General features: G+C 47.2%; 1 protein-coding gene across 3 annotated transcripts in view; it reads left to right on the forward strand.

Moving 5' to 3' along the window:
• MCF2L2 (MCF.2 cell line derived transforming sequence-like 2) overlaps positions 1–20,519 on the forward strand; it is a 243,153-nt gene that overhangs the window by 105,581 nt on the left and 117,053 nt on the right. For all 3 annotated transcript variants that reach the window (XM_032298476.1, XM_032298477.1, XM_032298478.1), the window contains exons 7-10: positions 3,596–3,745; positions 10,022–10,146; positions 10,759–10,873; positions 11,658–11,777. In XM_032298476.1, the coding sequence (XP_032154367.1) occupies positions 3,596–3,745; positions 10,022–10,146; positions 10,759–10,873; positions 11,658–11,777 (510 nt within the window). The remainder of the gene's footprint in view (positions 1–3,595; positions 3,746–10,021; positions 10,147–10,758; positions 10,874–11,657; positions 11,778–20,519) is intronic.

Consider the following 20,519-nt stretch of genomic DNA (forward strand, 5'->3'; position numbering starts at 1 on the left):
TTGAATAAGTCTATCAACACAATTTTCCCATCAGTATGTGCTCACTTTGTGCCTCTCTGCTAAATTTTGGCAATTCTTGCAATATTTCTAAGTTTATTATTATTATTTGTTTTTTCTTTATTTCTTTTTTGAGACAGAGTCTTGCTCTGTCACCCAGGCTGAAGTGCAGTGGTGCAGTCTTGGCTCACTGCAACCTCAGCCTCCCAAGTAGCTGGGATTACAGGTATGCACCACCATGCCCGGCTAATTTTTGTATTTTCAGTAGAGATGGGGGTTTCACCATGTTGGTCTCGAGCTTCTGACCTCAAGTGATCCTCCTGCCTCAGCCTCCCAAAGTGCTGAGATTCCAGGCGTGAGCCACTGTGCCCAGCCAGTCATTGTATTTGTAACAGTGATTTGTGATCAGCAATCTTTGATGTTACTGTTGAATTGGGGTGCCAAAAACTGCACCCATCTGAGACAGTGAACTTAGTGGCTATGTGTTGTGTGTGTTCTGAATGCTCCACCAACTGGCCATCACCCATCTTTCCTCCTCACCTCAGGCCTCCCTATTCTCTAAGAAAGAACAATATTGAAATTAGGCCAATTAATCACCTTACAATGGCCTCTAAGTGTTCTAGTGAAGGGAAGAACGGCTTGTCTCTCATTTTAAATCAAAAGGTTGAACCGATTAAGCTTAATGAGGAAGGCATATTAAAAGCTGAGACAGGCAGAAAGCCAGGCCTCTTAGCCTAGCCAGTTAGCCTAGTGGTGAATTCAAAGGAAAAGTTCTTGAAGGAAATTAAAAATGCTACCCCAGCGAATACATGAATAATAAGAAAGCAAAATCGCCTTCTTGCTGATACAGAGAAAGTTTTAGTGGTCTGGGCCTGGATGGAAGATCAAACCAGCCACAAAATTTCCTTAAGCCAAAGCTTTATCCAGAGCAAGGCCCTAACTCGCTTCAATTCTATTAAGGTTGAGAGAGTGAAAAAGCTGCAGAACAAAAGTTTGAAGCGGGCAGGGCACAGTGGCTCACGCCTGTAATCCCAGCACTGAGAGGCCGAGGCAGGGGATCACGAGGTCAGGAGTTTGAGACCAGCCTGACCAACATGGTGAAAGTCTGTCTCTACTAAAAATACAAAAATTAGCCAGGTGTGATGGCATGTACCTGTAATCCCAGATACTCAGGAGGCTGAGGCAAGAGAATTGCTTGAACCCGGAGGTGGAGGTTGCAGTGAGCCAAGATCTCGCCACTGCACTCCAGCCTGGGTGACAGAATGAGATTCCATCTCAAAAAAAAGGCTGAGGCTAGCAGGGGCTGGTTTGTGAGGTGTAAGGAAAGAATTCATCTCTGTAACATACAAGTGGAAGGTGCTGATAGAGAAGCTGCATCAACTTATCCAGAAGATCTAACTAACATCATTGATGAAAGTGGCTATACTCAGCAACAGGTTTTCAATGTCAATGAAACAGACTTTTTGGAAGAAGACGCCACCTAAGACTTCCATAGCTAGAGAAGAGAAGTCAGCGCCTGGCTTCAAAGCTTAAAAGCACAGTCTGACTGTCTTGTTAGGGGCTAATGCAGTTGGTGACCTTCAATGGAAGGCAGTGCTCATGTACCACTCACAGAATTTTGGGGCCCTTAAGAATGATGGTGCACCGACTGTGCCTGTGCTGTACATAGAACATCAAAGCCTGGATGGCAGCACTTCCGTTCACAGCATGGTTTCCTGCATATGTGAAGCCACCTGTTGAGACCTCCTGCTTAGACAAAAAGGTTTTTCCAGAATATTGCTGCTTATTGGCGATGTGCCTGGTCACCTGGGAGCTCTGATGGAGATGTACAAGGCGATGAATCTTGTTTTCATGCCTGCTAACGCAGCTTCTACTCTGCAGCTTGTGGATCAAAGAGTAATTTCACCTTTCAGTTTTACGATTTTAGACATACATTTTGTAAAGCTATTCCTGCCATACATAGTGATCCCTCTGATGGGTGTGAGTGGAGCAAATTGCAAACCTTCTGGAAAGGACTCATCATTCTGGATGCCATTAAGAACATTAGTGATTCATGGGAGGAAGTCAAAATACCAATATTAACAGGAGTTTGAGAGAAGCTGATTCCCGCCCTCGTGGATGACTTTGAGGGCTTCAGGACTTCAGTGGGGGAAGTAACTGCAGGGGTGGTGGAAATAGGAAGAGAATTAGAATTGGGGGTGGAGCCTGAAGATGTGACTGAATTGCTGCAACCTCATGATAAAGCTTCAACGAAGGAGGAGCTGTTTTTTAACAGATGAGCAAAAAAAAGTGATTTCTTCATCTTTCTGGTGATGATGTTGTGGATGTTGTTGAAATGACAACAAAGGAATTAGAATATTCCATAAACTTAGTCTATAAAGCAGTGGCACAGTTTGAGAGGATTAACTCCAAAAGAAGTTCTGTTGTGGGCAAACTGCTGTCGGGTAGTATCACATGCTACAGAGAAATCCTTCATGAAAGGAAGTCAATCGATGTGACAATGTCATTGTTGTCTTATTTTAAGAAATTGTCACTGCCACTCCAGCCTTCAGCAAATGTCACCCGCATCAGTCAGCAGCCATCCACAAGAAGGCAAGACCCTCCAACCCTCCAGCAGCAAAAAGATTGTGATTTGATGAAGGCCCAGAAGATTGTTAGCATTTTTTTTTAACAATAAAGTATTTTAAAATTAAGGTATGTGTATTTTTTACACATAATGCTATTGCACACTTAATAGACTGTAATGTAAATATAACTTCCATCTGCAATGGGACACAAAGGAAGTTGTGTGACTCACTGTATTGTAATTGGTTCTGTTGCCGTGGCCTAGAGCCAAACCCATAATAGCTTTGAGGTTTGCCCGTATATATAACTAGGAATAACATAATGACACATACACGGTACATATTGTTTTATATGTGAGATGTGTAGATTCATTTCTGTGTGACCGTGCATCTCCTGGGTGTCAGCTCTTTGAACGAGAGACTCAGAAAGTTAGAACTCAAAGGAATCTTAAAGATCAGGTGGTTCAATCACTTTATTTTACAGGTAGATAAACTGACGTTCAATGTAAATCCAAAGTCATTTGGTCAACTAGTGGCAGTGTTGAGACTAAGACCAGGGTCTTTTTATAAATCTCCCTATCAGGCCGGGCGCGGTGGCTCAAGCCTGTAATCCCAGCACTTTGGGAGGCCGAGGCGGGTGGATCACAAGGTCAAGAGATCTAGACCATCCTGGTCAACATGGTGAAACCCCATCTCTACTAAAAATACAAAAAATCAGCTGGGCATGGTGGTGCGTGCCTGTAATCCCAGCTACTCAGGAGGCTGAGGCAGGAGAATTGCCTGAACCCAGGAGGCGGAGGTTGCGGTGAGCCGAGATCGCGCCATTGCACTCCAGCCTGGGTAACATGAGTGAAACTCCGTCTCAAAAAATAAATAAATAAATAAATAAATAAATATCCCTATCAGGATAGGTCCTCTACACTGTTTCCAAGGTGAGGTGATTATTCACTAATTTTATCACCTGTCTTTCCATCGAGAGAGCATGTTGGTGAATGCTAATCTCTCCACATTGTTATAATTATCTGACCTTCCAGGCCATCGAAAACTTTGCCTTGACCTTGAAGACCACTGTCCAGATGCTGCAGACATTCGGGGCCTCCCTGGCCACAACAGAGCTGCCCAGAAGCATGCTATCCACAGAAGACCTTCTCATGTCCCACACGAGGCAGCGGGACAAGCTGCAGGTGAGTGGCCAGTGGCCTCTCAGAGGCCAGCGTCTGTGCCAGCATGTATGCCTGCCTCTTGGAGAGAGCTGGGAGCAGAATTAACAGTGCAGCCCTCATTTTCCTTCTTCTTTAGTGACTTGGAAGCCACTGGCCAACTTAAACCTTCCAGACAGGCAGTTTGTAATGAAAGAAGTCTCTTGAGACTGGGAGGGGCTTTTCCAGCTTCGTCCTGGTGAGCTGAGGCACGTGAGCACCCTTTTAAGGGCTGCACTCCCGTGATCCTGCTCAGAATAGAGCAGGACAGAACGTGCTGACATTGTAGGGGGCAGGGGCTGGCTTTTCAAGTATAAGCTTTCCAGCAGTGGTTGTAAAGTTTTGGGGCAGGCTAATAAGCTGACTTATTGTTTAACTTTCTCAGGAGTGTCTTTTTATTTGGGGACGAATTTGAGAAGAAGGACTATGGAAGGTGTCCTGACCTGGGTTTAAGGAGAGGCACCTATTAGATGATTCAGAAAGGCACATCAGAACCTGCAGAGGAAAGGGAGCTTCATGGGTTCTTTGGATCATGCAATACAGGGAAATTTCCTGGGGCCTCTCACTGGATGAGTGTCAGTACCTTTCTACCTTGAGAAGCACAAACAGACCAAATCCATTATTTCACAGAAGCCCAGTTTTCAGTAGGGCAGCAAAACAAGGATTGGACAGTCGGTAGGTGTCCTGGTGTAATGGAATTTGGGAAGAGTTGAACTGTTGTATCTGTGACCAAAAATTTGCGAAAATGCTTCGCTAGATGGTTGATTTGTTCATTTATTCAACATTTATTGAGCACCCACCACTACTTGGCAGGCAAACCAAAAATGCAACCTCAAGGAACACATAGTCTAGTTAGGAGGGTCTCAGAGTCTAGCAATTGAGGCAAATTAATGTTTCCATGTGCCAGGGAACAGTGTAAAATTCAGTCCTTAAGGAGGTTGTTATTCAAAAAAGAGATGGCCAGGCATGGTGGCTCATGCCTGTAATCCTGGCACTTTGGGAGGCCGAGGCAAGTGGATCACCTTAGGTCAGGGGTTCAAGACCAGCCTGACCAACATGGTAAAACCCCGTCTCTACTAAAAATACAAAAATTTGCCGGGCATGATGGCAGGTGCCTGTAATCCCAGCTACTCAGGAGGCTGAGGTGAGAGAATCATTTGAACCTAGGAGGCGGAAGTTGGCAGTGAGCCGAGATTTCCCCACTGCACTCCGTCCTGGGCGACAGAGCGAGACTCCATCTCAAAAAAACAGATAAACAAACAAAAAGAGAGAAATATATTCCAAAGATTACTGTGAGTATGAGTAATCAAAATGTCTGGACTGATGACATCCTGAAAATTTTCCCTGAAAATGCCTCTGAGACGCTTGGCCTTTGTTTTCCAAACCTGCTGGCTGAGTTCACATCACATGATTCCTGGGAGGCATGAGTGACAGACGGCAGGTCTAGGTGCCTCTGTGAAGTGCGCGAGGAAGGAGCTTGCGGTTGCACGGGCCGAAAGTGGTCCCTGACCCAAAGGAGTCTGCAGAGTGTCCCACTGGTGCGAGCGGGTTGACGGGAGGATGCCCAGCGCGGCCAGGACAGCGAAACTCAGCTCTGTGCCTAGGGCCCTGCGCAGTGCGCTCTTTGCCTCTGCCCAGGAAGGGCGTGGAGAGGTCGAAGCGCAGAAACGCTGAGGTGACCGTGCTCAGTCAGGACGAAAGGTCACAAAGTTTGGATTTTAGATAAGGACACATAACTGGGGGAGGGGGGTGGGGGAGGTAAAATCCAGCCAGTCAGGTCTTGCCGTGTGTGCTGGTGGGCAGGGCGGAGGAGTGGGCACTCGGAAGGCAGGTGAGTGGGTGTTCTCTAGTTTCTCTACACAGGCAGAGGTCTGCAGAGGTCAGGAGGTGGGAGAGAACCAGTTTCCAAGATGGAGCAAGAGGATTTCCGTGTACATGCTAACCAGGGGCTCTCAGGAGCACAACAGGCTGCTCTGAGCAAAGGAGGCTGAGACTTCTCTCAGATCAGGGGGTGGAGCAGCCTTGGAGGCCACCTAGTTAGAAGTATTATTTGACATTTATACTCTAATTACATTAATTTGGTTAAACACCCCCATCCAACCTGTAAGACAAGTGAAAGGAAATTAGTAAGGTCCATTTAATTGACCTTTTAGTAAAAGAAACGCTTGCATTTATATTCCATGCTGCCCTAAAATCATGGTGAAGACCTCAAATTATTTTAAGACAAAATTCTCAAAGCAATTTAATTTGTCCAAGTCTTTACCTCAATGAAGAATATTAAGTGAATTTGGATTTAAAAATATTATCATCCTTATTTTACCGAGAAATATTAATTAACATCCTTTAAAAGATAATACAGGCTGGGTGCGGTGGCTCACACCTGTAATCCCAGCACTTTGGGAGGCCAAGGCGGATAGGTCACCTTTGGTTAGGAGTTTGTGACCAGCCTGGCCAACATGGTGAAACCCCGTCTCTACTAAAAAGACAGAAATTAGCCAGGTATGATGGCTGGTGCCTGTAATCCCAGCTGCTCAGGAGGCTGAGGCAGGAGAATGGCTTGAACCTGGGAGACAGAGGTTGCGGTGAGCCAAGATCATGCCACTGCACTCCAGCCTGGGCAACAAGAGCGAAACTACATCTAAAAACAAAAAACAAACAAACAAAAAAAAAAAACAGAGCATTTCTTAAGGACTTTTTGTGATTACTGATTATTGGACTAACGCAAATTTGATTTCTTCGTTCCTTATCTTGTGGCTTAGAAGCAAGAATACCAAAATCATTAAACAAGAGTTACATTCTTCCTCTTTCTCATCCAAAAATGCCTTAAAGAGAGAAATGGTTTATATTAGCAAAAAAGAGATACTGTTTAAACTTGTATTAATAACTTAGTAGTTTTTGTGGTTATTTATACATATTTTATTTTCCTCTTATTGGTCTTTTACCTAGCATTTAATCAAAGATTCTATATGTCATTGAATAATTTTTTTTTCCAGCTGGAAAGTTAAAAACTTTTATAAGATTCCACCAGGCGCGGTGGCTCAAGCCTGTAATCCCAGCACTTTGGGAGGCCGAGGCGGGTGGATCACGAGGTCAAGAGATCGAGACCATCCTGGTCAACATGGTGAAACCCCGTCTCTACTAAAAATACAAAAAATCAGCTGGGCATGGTGGCGCGTGCCTGTAATCCCAGCGACTCAGGAGGCTGAGGCAGGAGAATTGCCTGAACCCAGGAGGCGGAGGTTGCGGTGAGCCAAGATCGCGCCATTGCACTCCAGCCTGGGTAACAAGAGCGAAACTCTGTCTCAAAAAAAAAAAAAAAAAAAAACTATTATAAGATTCCTTGTTCAGTACAGAGAACTTCCAAATCTATTTAAGGATCTATAAAAGTTGCAGCGCGTGATTTACCGTTTTCTCCCAGCCTGGAGAGGGTTTTTTCCTAAACAGCTTGCACTGCTTAGGGGATCTGGCTTGATTTCTTGACCGCCTTTCTCCTGGGATCTTTGAGATCCCTTATCTTAGGAACATGCGTGTAGTCACCTCTACAGTCAAACAATAGGAGAGCCATTGAGTTGGGGAGGTTCTCAGCTTCACTTGCCATTTCTCTAGGGAGTTGTTACTATTTTGTTCAAAATAATATTCCAATAGAACCTCTTTCTTTCGGCCTTCCGTATATTAAGCCAGTCTATTCACACAGAAAAAAATCTCCAAACGTCCACAGTGGAACAATCGTATCAAACTTTTAAGCAAACTGATGACTTTAAAGAAAGCTTTTCCCTGGAAGCCGAAACTTTCCCCCAGCCAGAGCCACTGTTTGGGCCTTCATGTAACTTACAATCAGAGAGTGCTCCTGATTTCAGTAGGTGTTATCTTCTGTCCAGTCAAATTGTGGGCACTTGGGCTTCATGCTAAGATTTGAAACCTCATTTTCTCTGCGGGACAGAGAGGAAAAGCCAGTCTGATAAACCCAAGCAGCTTTAGCCTTCCCCAGGAGAGCTCAGCTCCTGATGAATGAGGCAAGCAGACAGGACCCAGCCGTCATTCCTGCTGTGTGCCTTTCCACGTGTCGAGAGTACTCAGTGAACGTGTGCAGAGGCACCGCGACCTCCTCTGCCAGTTGGATCCTGACCGAGGTGGTGGTGGGACTCCCATTTTCTGAGGAAAGGCAACTTTGGAAGGCAGTGAGCTGTCTCTCAGTTTCCAACAGTCCTCACCCTGCCACCAGCAGGACCCTGTCCACACAGAGAAAGGAGACTCTCCGAAAGGGAGCGTCGACTGATACACATGTTCTGGAAGACAGCGCCAAGTTCCTCCTCCAGCCCGAGTGCAGGTAGTACAAAAATTAAATACCCAGAAAGATGGTTTTCTTCCCATGGAAACCGAATCTCCGTTTTTAGGCTGAGCAACTTCCCTTTCCCCTTTTCTAGGACCATGGTTGTTCCGTCTTTCCCTCTGGGTTCAGGGAAGACTTCTGTGGCCTACTCAAGTTGACCTTGCTGGTTGAATACCGGAGCAGTAACCAGGTCACGATTCCTGCCCGTAGCCCTTTTAAACAGTGAGAAGGGGATACGCGGTGTGTGACATCACTGGTGAAGATTCGCCTTTCCTTCCTCACACTGTTTCCTCAGGCTCTGCCACACTTTGGGCATATCCCTCTTCCCAGCTTCCCCCTTCAGTGTCTCCTTCTGCCATGCCAGCATGGCGCTTCTCCTTTACCCTCTCTACCTTCCTCCCCAGCTCTTCATCACGTATGGATATGTGTGTGTGTGTACATTCATATATATGGATATGGTTGTGTATATGGGTAATGCCAGAATCCTGCTGGAAGCTCTGCAGCAGTTAAGAAAACGAGTGGGAAAAGCCAAGGCCCCCTTTAGTGGGTGAGCTGAGGGAATGGCTCAGACACTGACTCAGGAGGACGTTTTTTCCATCACATCTAATTTGTCTGTATTCATTTGCAACCTGACTTCTTTTAGGCCATTATGAATTTATCCAACCTACAAATATTGAATGAGCATTAACGAGATAAGAATGAGGGCTGACACATGAGAATGGAAAAGAAGAGATACGCCTGATTCCCAGGCAAGAGCGCCAGCCACGTGGCTAATGTGGGCCACTGTTTGGAGTGGACAGGGCCAGAGGAGGTATCCAAAGAACGCTGAAGGGCTGGCTCAGAGAAGCCAAGTCCAGCATCCGCCAGATCCAGGGCCAGGTTTGAGGATGGGCAGGCAGTGTAACCCCTCCAGGGGAAATTGTGGAGTAGAATGGGACACAGGAACAAAGGTACGAGCTTGAGAGGGCACAGGACTTCCGTGTGATCAGAGTGGGGAAGTGTGAAACTCTTCCCACGGGGAGTGAGCTCTAGGCTGTGTGGAGACCACACAGGTGGCTGGGCCTAGAGGAAGTGATGCAGTGTTCATGTGGGCAGAGGTGATCTTTTGGTGTTTTAGAGCTGTGTGCCTATTCTAATGCTCAAGGGCATACCAAACCGGCCTCCTCTGACCTGGGAACTGAACCCATAATTCCCAAGCACAGAATTCTAGGTCAGGCACTGCCACTTTTGTTGTGCACCCTGGGCTTTGTGGGTAAGGCTCAGGGCAATGACAGGTGACCTGCACTGTCCAAGGAAAGGGCTACAGCTATTGGCTCTGGAAGGAAGTAGCCTTCCCCAGCTGCGAAGCACCGAGGCTCTGTGTTCAAAGAGCAGCATGGCTTGGCAGTACGAGCCCTTCCACGTTGAACTGAAACTGCTGCCCATATCTGCCAAACTTCAGTAATTAAACAAAGCCACAGCTGGTTGGCAGGTGGAAGGGGAAGCAGGTGTTTATTGATGAGACTAACTGAAGTATTTTTACGGTCAACTAGCAGTTATTACGTTATTACTGCTTGGTACTTTCTAGCATTCAGTATTCAATATCTATCATTTTCTTGTTTCTGGTCACTCTCTTATATTAAAACCAGATTGAATTCACTAGTTTTGCTTTTAATGTACAACAATAGCTTGAGCTATACAAAAAGCAGATGTGGCTTTTGAAGAGAAAAAAATACTTTTTTTGATGTATAGGCTTTTGGATATTTGGAATTTTGTATCATGTGGATGCATTACCGATCAAGGACAAGTTAATTGATTAATTTTAAAACTGCATCTTCATCAGCATTTAATTTCCTAAATGAAAAATATACTGATCTATTCTCTTCACCTCCATTCTACCAAGAACTTGTTTTTCCTAATTCTTTCTGAGAGAGACTACTTTTATTCTCTAGGATGAGCTGAAATTACTTGGAAAACAGGGGGCCACATTGCTGTCATGCATCCAAGAACCAGCAACCAAATATCCCAACAGCAAACGCAATCTCAATCAACTTGAGAATGCAGCTACCATGGAAAGGTGAGTGCATGAGATGGGATCTGCCCTTTCAGGAGGGAATATATAGACCTAGATATTCTGGGGCAACCAAGAACAGCTTGGAACAGCCGATATTGGGTCTTGGTCGGGCCAAAGAAGAGGAAAAATATTTTAGACAGCAAAGGAGAAGAGATATGTCCCTCTGGCATCCACGTACAGAGATCTTTTAATGAGAGCTCCATTCCCCCCTCTTCAATGCACGTGACATGCTCCCCATCCTAGGATTTTGAGGGAGATAGTAGTATGTATTGGGCTTCATTTCCAAATTACAGCTTGGCTTGGTGCTGTGCTTTATGTTCATGTAGCCTCAGGTAGAACGAAGGCAGGAAGGTAAGATCACCGAGTGCATTCTGAAGCACAGCAGCTGCATCTGAAGGGAAGTTGCTGCCTGCGCTGGGGGTGTCCTGACTGGGAAATGAAAGGTGAAAACCCCGCTGAGCCGGAAGACAGGCGTAGGTGACACATAGGTTCATAGTAAGGAGACGATCACAGTCAGTAACGCTGACTGAAGACACGGGTCTCTCCGCAGGCCTGTGTGGACGCCGGTGGAAAGGAATGCTAACACAACGTCACTTTCTCGTTCTTTCTTGAAAGGTTATTAGTTCAACTGCATGAAACAGAAAAAGCCTTTAGTCAGTTCTGGTCTGAGCATCATCTGAAGCTTAACCAGTGCCTACAGCTGCAGCATTTTGAGCACGATTTTTGTAAGGTATTCTTTTCTTGTTTAATATCACTTCCTTCTCTGGTTCGGTGACCTCTGGGTTTCTCTCCGCCCTCCCTCTTTGGTATGGGCGTTCCCTCTTTTCCCTGATCCAGCCTTCTCCTCATCTCCTTGCTTCTTTACAGACGGCTCCTCCAGCCCCCTTCTCACTTTTTCAGCGGAGCAGCAGTGTTCTAGAATCCCATTTTCCTGTTGATGTACATGGCATTTCAGTGCTGGTTTATCTTGCCTTTTTTTTTTTTTTTTTTTTTAAACAAGGTCTTGCTCTGTCACTCAGGCTGGAGTGCGGTGACGCAGTCATGGCCTTCTGCAGGTTTGATCTTCTGGGCTCAAGTGATCCTCCCACCTCAGCCTCCCAAGTAGCTGCAGCTACATGCATGCCCCACCACCACACCACATCATTCTTTTTACATTTTTGCAGGACGAGGTCTCCCGATGCTCCCCAGGCTGCTCTCAAACTTCTGTGTACAAACAATCCTCCTGCCTCGCCTCCCAAAGTGCTGGGATTACAGGCATGAGCCACCGGGCCCAGCTGTCTTCCTTTTTGATTGATAATCTGTTGAATATAGTTCTCATAAACCAGCTATACGTGTCTGCACCCCCAGCTTAATTGGAAAGTTAGTGAGCTGCAAAAAAACTTTTTAAACATACATAGATACATACAAGTCGTGAGTCCTTTCTGGAGCTTTGCATTTTCTCGAAGCGTAACAACCCATGCCTCCAGGTGAGTATGCGCTGGTTTACTTCCAGACTGTTCTAATGTGTCTCGTAGGTTAAGCTTGCCCTGGATAATTTGCTGGAAGAGCAAGCAGAGTTTACAGGCGTTGGAGACAGCGTGATGCACGTGGAGCAGCTTCTTAAGGAACACAAAAAACTGGAGGAGAAAAGCCAGGTTTGCTTTCTGACATTTTCGTGTACTGGGAAGGGGGCTGCTGTGGACGATGATGGATCGTGTCCAGTCATCGCTATCGGACGCTCGCTAAAGGACGCAGGAGTACGCAGTCCTGCCCTTCAGTCACCCCATTCTCCCCCCAGGATCCCATGGAGAGACGCACATGAACAACTGCCGTGAATAATACGGGCAGCACAGAGTTCTGTCAAAGCCACCAGAGCGTACTGTTGCGGTTGGATGCTCAGGTGGGCTGAGGACTCTGGACAGCCCTGCCCTCTCACATGGTCAGCAGCCAAGTGGGAGAAGGTCCCAACAGGCTCATCACTCACCAGAACGTTTAACTCAGAGTCTCACCAATCAGCTTGGGCTCGTCCCTGGAGCCTGGACTAGGGGACTGGGGGTTGTGGGGTTGGTAGTAAGGATGGGAAACTTTCAAAGGGGAAACCAGAAAAAATACAACTAGTTTTATACCTGGAGCAAGATGGTGAGGTGGGGGAAATTGGTCCACACGAGTTCCATTGCTGCACAGCATTGGCCAAGCTTTCTCCTTTCTCATGTCCCAAGTGTTGTAAATAAGGAACTTGTAAAAGAATATGTACTTTACAATTCCCACACAGGAATTAAACAGTGCCCCAGATCTGTACACACGTCAGCATTTAGAAATGATTCCATTTTAAGTGTTTACAAATTTGGTGTATTACAAATGAATAAAACTGGCCGGATGTGGTGGTTCACTCCTGTAATCCCAGCACTTTGGGAGGCTGAGACGGGAGGATCATGAGCTCAGGAGCTCGAGACCATCCTGGCCAACACAGTGAAACCCCATCCCTACTAAATACAAAAAAATTAGCTAGGTGTGGTGGCGCGCGCCTGTAGTCCCAGCTACTCAAGAGGCTGAGGCAGGAGAATTGCTTGAACCCGGGCAATGGAGGTTGCGGTGAGCCGAGATCTTGCCACTCTGCACTCCAGCTGGGTGACAGAGCAAGACTCCGTCTCAAAAAAACAAAAATTAAAAAAAAAAAAAAAAAGAAAACTGAGTCATCTCTTTCCAGAGAAGTGCCTTTCTGCTTGTTTAAAATTAGATTCTCTATATTTTTGTGTCTTGGGGACCAAGTGCCCTATGATTAGCACTTCTTCCTTAGCTGATCTCAAGGCATGTTTCTCAGATGGCAATTTTGCAGTACTAAAGACTTGCTTCTCAAAGTGTGGGCCTCTGGCCAGCAGCACAGATGTCACCTGAGTGAGCGCTAATTAGAAATATAAAATCTCAGACCCCACCCTGGAATTGGAATCTGCATTTTAAGAAGGTCCCCAGGTGACTGACTTGTATATTACAGTTGGAGACACGCCCCTAAAGGCTACAACACAAAGTGTACCAAGGCCGCACTGACTAAGAGCTGTGGGTTGTGGATTCTGAGCTGGGGGTGCTTGTGCACACGCATGAACACACGAACCCACCTGCATATCCAGATCCCCACTCAAGAATCCCATCCCTCCCTAGTGAGCACTCTCTTACCAGCGATCATTTGACAGATAACCTAGTGCTCAAGACATACGAGTCATCAGGAACATTTATCAAACAATGGAAAAGTTGAGCTTCATATACATGATGAATATATGTCTTAGATTCTCCAGGACAGCCCCAATCTTATAATTTTAGTTTTTTCTAAAGAATTTTTTACTGAATATAAATACTATATATATTTTTTATTCATTTATTAAGAAAAAGCACCTCAATAAAAATGCCTTCATATATCTATGAAAGCATAGATATATGAAGGATGTGTGTGTGTGTGTGTGTGTGTGTGTGTGTGTGTGTGTGTGTGTATTATCCTAGGTTGTGTGGATGCAGTGGTGAACCAGACAGTCCAGACTCTGCCCTCATGGAGCTTACATTCTACTGGAGAAAGACAATTCATTAAAAAGCAGTCAAATTAATAATAACATCAGATAGTAGCAGGTGATATAAAAAAGAAAACAAGCTATAGTAGAAAGTGACTGGGGGTGCTGCTTTAGCTAGAGTGATCCGGAAAGGCCTGGGAAGGCGACCTTTGATCTGAGATCTGTGTAATCATGCAAAGGCCTGGGGAATAGCATCAAGGTGGGTGCAGACGTCTTAAAGCAGGAATGAGCTCTGTGAGTTCAAGGAACTTTGCTAGAGCAGGTGGACCAGGAGGAAATGAGGGGACAGAGACGAGCAGAGGCCAGGTGGTCCTGTTGCACCCTGAGATCTTTTGTGGGAATTTGAATTTTATTCTCGGGGGAACAGAAAGCCCTTGGAGGGCGCTCTGGGCTGTGTTTTGAACAGTGGTGATGGATTTGCGTGACTGCATCACATTCTGTCTTCCACCCACCTCCTTGAACTTGTGGTCCTTGGTATATGCTTCAAAAATGGATGACCAGAGCTAGGGATGACAGCTGTGGTTATGGGACACAGGAATGCTCTGTGAGGGCATGACCCACCTGTCATGGGCCACATTCTCGAAGCAGCCGGGCCAGCCCCCGTGGATGACCTTGACTTGCCAGCCTTGTAGAACCTGTAGGATTTGCAGACCGGTCACATCCTGTGACTTGCAGACCTGGCTTCTAAACTTGCTTCCTGCAGGAGGCAGCACACCTGTTTTTCCGCCTTTGGGTGAATCAAACAAAGCTGTCTCGTCATAACCGAGATTGTTTTTAGTATCTCTTCTCTCCGACTTCTCAGACGGGTGGCTTGGCTAGTCTTTCCATTTGTCCTTTAAAGTGTTAAAGGAACAAGGCTGTGTCTGGCCACAGTCTGAAATATCTGCGTGGGGGTTGTTCTTTAGTCAGCACTAAGAAGCCGGCTCCCTCCCAGCACGGCCGCGCGCTGCCTCTGGGGATGGTGCCAGTTTCCGTATTCCACAGAGTGACATCATCCTCACAAGTAACCTCAGAGTCAACTCACTAAGCGGGCTCCAGTCGCATGCTGATTCAGCCTGTTTTTTGTCTTGTTCTAGTTTGAGAGTTTAGCAGTCTTTTGAGTGTTCCTTCCTGATTCTGAAAAACAGTGGTTTCAGCCACTTACTGAAGGTCTTCCATAAAAGCAGAATTTGCTGCATTGTTTTGACTGTGGGGCCAAGCTGACACCTTTGCTGATGGATCAGCAGGGAACAGACCAGGGCGGGGTGGAGGAACCACCTGGTTTCAGTCTTGACCTCTCCCCACGAGGGTGCTGTGTCTAAGCAAGCATGGAACCCAGGCCACGAACATCCAAGGATGCCATCTAGTTGGAGGGTCATGGCTTTGTGTATGTGTGTGAAATTTTCAAACACACACGGAAGCAGATAGACGGGTACAGTGAACTCCACGTATCCATCATTGAGTTTCAACCCTTCTTGTTTCATCTGGGCCACCTCCCACACACACGCCACCCCTATGGATCATCGTGGGTTTGTTCTGGAGTTGCTGATAGAGTAGCATCACTCGCTTTGTCGGCGTCTTCTCTCCTAGTAGGCACCCTTGTCCCTCAGCTGTTATACCAGTAGAGTCCTCGGGGGGAGGTAAACTGCTGCTTTGATAAAGATTCTGAATTGCAGCTTCTAAGCTGCAACTTGACTATCCAGCCTTCTGGAATTTTCAGCATCTAAAAGATCCCAGATGGGCTTGTGATCAGAGTACCAGATTTTAGCCATTTTTCCCTCACTCTTTCTTTTTTACTTGGAGAGTTTATTGCTATTTATCTTGAGTGGGAGGTATATAAACTAAAAAAGTAAGCTTCCATTTGGAGGTTTCACTGTACATTTCTTTGCAGGCACCAGAAGGATTTCACAGCACATGCGGAGAGGCCAGTGGGCTGGAAGGTGTCAAGAACAGAGGTTTTGGAGCCAGATAGAGGTGGATTCGGATCGTGGCTCTAACAACTACCAGCTGTGTGACCCTAGTCGTGTTTCTTAGCCTTTCTGAATATGGTCCCCTCATCTGTAAAGCAGAGATAATAATTCCTACCTAACAGAGACCCTGTGGAGATTAAATGAGTCAGACGCATGGTAGGAACTTAATGTGGTTGGCCCACAGCGTGGTCGGTGGTCAGTAGTCAGTGGCCAGAAACTACTGCTGTTGTCCTTTCGTTCTGTGATAGTGACCTTCCAGCCATGAGGTGGCTGAATCCGGTCTGCTCCTCAGCTGCCTCTATGCACGTTTTTCCCTAGACCTATTTGGACCTGTTACGCACACCTTCCTCTAACACCTCAGATGTCTTCTGGACAGCTCTGAAGGGTGAGATGCTGCAAGCCAAGGGAAGGCCAGGCTCGGATTACCACAGGGCAATTTGGAAGTACCCTGTAGTGAATTTCCCTGGACCCAGAAAACTCTGCACTGTTCTTAATAAATTAGGCAGCTGGACTTAAAAAAAAAAAAAGTCAACAGAGACTTTCTTGCCAAGTTTCATGTTTCTATATTTGACTAACGTCAGACAAGTTCAAGCAACCAAATGAGGTCTCTAAGCTGCGGCAGAACAAGGACAGCCATTTTTCCTCTGTGTATGGTGGTCTGAGCCAGATCCTGGAGCCAGACTGCCTGGGTTTGAAGCCTGGCTCTTCTCTTTCATAGCTGGGTCACCTTGGACCATGGTGCCTCCCCTTCCCACTGATAAAACAGTACCTGTGTCAAAGGATTTGTTGTGAAGAGCTAAGGAAATAAGCAGTCGTAAAGCATTCAGAACAGTGCATAGCGTGTAGTAAGCTCTCAGGAAATGTTGGCTGTTGTTATCAGTATTACAGAGGCAGAGGGAGACATTCTGTGCTATGCCACGTGTCCTAGGTTCAGTCTGCGGTAGCTGAGCAGTGCTAGGAAAGGTCCGTCATTCATTCTTCATTTATTCATCTTCCACCATGCCAGGTACTGTTTAAGTTCTAAGGACACAGCAGTGAACCAAAGAATAAAAAAACACTGGCCCAGCGTGATGGCTCACACCTGTAATCCCAGTGCTTTGGGACGCCGAGGCTGGTGGATCACCTGAGATCGGGAGTTCAAGACCAGCCTGACCAACACATGGAGAAACCCTGTCTCTACTAAAAATACAAAAAATGAGCCAGGTGTGGTGGCACATGCCTGTAATCCCAGCTACGGGAGGCTGAGGCAGGAGAATCACTTGAACCCAGGAGGCGGAGGTTGCAGTGAGCTGAGATTGCGCCATTGCACTCCAGCCTGGACAACAAGAGCGAAACTCTGTCTCAAAAATAAAAATAAATAAAAACTACTGCCCAGGGAATGAGTATTCCAATCTTCTTGTAGGGGATATAACCAGTGCGCCTGGGCCTCTGCTGTTTAGAACAAGTGCTCTGTTTATTTTTGCCTCAGTCCTTTGACTAGCCACTGCTTGATTTGTGTCACTTGTTTCTATGCCATTACTCCTCTCTGTTTTGTGCAGCGTTTATTTGTAAGTACCTAAGATGTACCATGCCCTGTTTTTGGTTGAATATGGGCTGGTTCTGGACCATGAGGGTCTGTGGCATCATGCAGGCAGCAGATGAATGGTCACGACATAATGAAGCAGGTGCTGTGATCAAGAGAAACACAGAGAAAGTTTTCTGGAGAAGGTGAAGTCGGAAATGTGATGCCGATCGACTTGGCCCCAGAGGAGGGTGGGCAAGGGGGAGTAGGGAAGGATGGGCTTTGTAGGCAGACAGCAGATGGAGAAGGCGTGGAGACCTGCAGCTGCCTGAGTATTTGGGGACCAACACAGGGGTCATTGGTATGGTTGCAGCAGAGAGTGGAGTTGAGGAAGTTGAGGAGGACTTGTTAAGAGGCACACCCAGGTATGAGCCAGATAAGGAAAGGCCCTGTTTGCATTGCTCAAAAGTTTAAGCTTGCTCCTAAAGACCTTGGGAGCCCAGGAAAGGGCGTGAAGCTTGGGAGTGAGGTAACTTGCTAAGATGTGTTGGAATTGCTCCTTTGTCAGCTGCCTGGGGCGTGATTTGAAGGAGAGCCTGAAGAAAAACAGTGAGGCCAACTGTCCCCATGAGAAGGCATGAGGCCGGAGTTCACAGTGGCAAGGAGGTGGCAGATGGGGTCAGAATTTGAAAGGCATTAAGAGGCGATGGGCCCTGGAGGGCTTCGTCCATGTGTGCGAGGGTAGGAGAGGGGTTTGGAAATCCTGGAAACCATAAACAGTGCAAGTGAAGAGAAGGGCAGGTTGAACGCACCTGGAGTTGCCGTGACTCCTTACGTTACTGAAACAGCTAAAGCAGAGCAGCTGTGATGTGCTGGGTGCCTGATGTGGCTGGCAGGAGGGCCCGCGGGCTCTCTGCTCCTGGAGACCTTTTGGAATGTGGCAGTCGTCTGTGTTGATGCCGAAGTCCAGGTCGCATCAAGTAGTCCCAGCCAAGCAGATCCCTGCCTCGTCTAGCTTGTTGGCTCATTCATTCATTTTGTTGATAAATATTTATTGGACGCCTACTAAATGCTCCTGTGGAACTTACATGTTGGTGGGAGTGAGTGGAGGAGGGAGGAACTCTACACTAAAGCAAATAAATAGTGTTTAGATCGAGATAAGCGTGTTAAAGAATTAAAGCGAGGGAGAGGGCCTAGGTGAGTGGGTGTCGGGTCGTAGAGAATGACTTGGGATCCAGTAGTGGGGGAAGCCCTGTGAGGAGGTGACCAGCCCCGCTCTGCAGGAACCGGGGAAGAGCAGTCCGGAGAAGGGCCCTGAGTCAGGCACAAGCCGTCTCTCGGCTGGATTCCTACAGCAGCCGGGCCTCCAGCTGTCCTGCGTTTCCTCTTATCCTGGGTACCGTACATGAAGCAGTCCTTTCAGAAACATGAGCGAGATCCTCCCCCCAAGCCCAGGGCCTTTCCTCTCACAGTGCTCACAGGGCAGCGAGGCCCTCCGCACGGAACCCCCTTTCCTCTGGCTGCTGCTCCTCACTTCCTGCCTGCTCCCTGGGCAGCAGCCACACGGGCCCCCTTCCTGCTACCCGAACTTGTCAGACGCTCCCTCCCCTCCCAGCCACACGGACCCCCTTCCTGCTACCCGAACTTGTCAGACGCTACCTCCCCTCCCATCCAAGTGCCCTGCGGCTCGTCCCTGACTTCAGGTCTCAGCTTGTGTCCAGAGCGCTCCCGGGACCATGTGCAAATTTGAAGATTCACTGGGAGGACTCTGCATGCAGCTGTGTTAGAGTTATGAGCTATTACGATGACAAAGTACTGAGCAAACTCAGCAAACGGGAAAGGCGCGAGGTGACGTCTGCAGGAAGCCAGGCACGAGCTTCTTCGAATCCTCTCCTGTGGGAGTCACACAGGACATGCTTCCTGCCCCCCATCTGTGGGTTGTGACAACACGTGTGAAATGTTGTCTGCCCAGAGCTTTTACTGGTAGCTGGCCATGTGGGCAACTTCTGTCTGGCAGGTACCAAGTTTCCAGACTCCCAGAAGGAAAGCAGGTAATCACCATAAACCACACATCGTGAACTATTCATATCAGGAAATGGAGGGAACTTTCCCAAAATCTAAGTTCCGAGATGCCAACAAAGGGCCAGTCTTGCTCTTTCTAAGGCTGGTAGTCTCAGGCTTTCTTTTCTTTTGTTTTTTCCCTTTTTTTTTTTTTTTTGGAGATGGCATCTTGCTCTGTCACCAGGCTGGAGTGATACAATCTCAGCTCACTGCCACCTCCACCTCCCAGGTTCAAGCAATTCTCCTGCCTCAGCTTCCAGAGTAGCTGGTACGACAGGCGCATGCTGCCACACCTGGCTAATTTTTTGTGTTTTAGTAGAGATGGGGTTTCACTGTGTTGCCCAGACTGGTCTCGAACTCCTGAGCTCAGGCAGTCCGTCCGCCTCAGCCTCCCAAAGTGCTGGGATTACAGGCCAGCCACCGCGCCCGGCCACTCTCGGTCTTTCTATGAGAAGTCTTTTCTGCACAGCTCGGGTAGCTCCTTCTCAGGGAGACCTTCTCTCACAGTCCAGCTTAAAACGCCAGCTCCAGCACTCCCTGCCCTCCCACTGCCTACTTTCCCCACGTACTTGTCGCTGTCTAAGGTGTTGTAACATCTGCACATGCAGTCATTTATTGCCTCTGTCTTCCATTGAAATGTAAGCTTCATTTCATGAGGTCGGGATTTTTGCCCACTTTCTTTACCAATGAACCCCCAGCATCTATGACAGTGTTTGGCACATAGTAGGTTCTCAGTAATATGAGACAGATGAATAAAGGAATGCTTAAAAAACAGGCAGCTTGGCACATGGTTACAGTGAAGTGTCATGCAGAAAGAGGTAGGAAATGTGATGAGCAGATGGGATCAGTGTAGACGGGATCAGTGTAGACAGGTTCCTTGCAGGCCTTGGGAAGGGGTTTAAACAAGTGTATTTCTCTTCCTTCCTCCCTCCCTCCTTTCGTTCTTTCATTCTTTCTTTTGACTTAGTCCCGCTCTGTCACCCAGGCTGGAGTGCAGTGGCGTGATCTTGGATCACTGCAATCACCGCCTCCCATGTTCAAGTGATTCTCCTGCCTCAGCCTCCCGAGTAGCTGGGATTACAGGCACCCACCACCACACCCAGCTAATTTTTGTATTTTTAGTAGAGACAGGGTTTCACCATGTTGGTCAGGCTGGTCTCAAACTCCTGACCTTGTGATCCACCTACCTTGGCCTCCCAAAGTGCTGGGATTACAGGCATGAGCCACCGCACCTGGCCTAGATAAGCATATTTCTTAAGTGTCATGACCACCTTCGAGTTGTCCAAACCCAATTTTCACCAGTGTCCTCGCCTCAGTTCACCCCCAACT

Source organism: Sapajus apella, unplaced genomic scaffold, assembly GCF_009761245.1.
Source record: "Sapajus apella isolate SASKATOON/1434 unplaced genomic scaffold, GSC_monkey_1.0 scaffold38, whole genome shotgun sequence".
Lineage (NCBI taxonomy): Eukaryota > Metazoa > Chordata > Mammalia > Primates > Cebidae > Sapajus > Sapajus apella.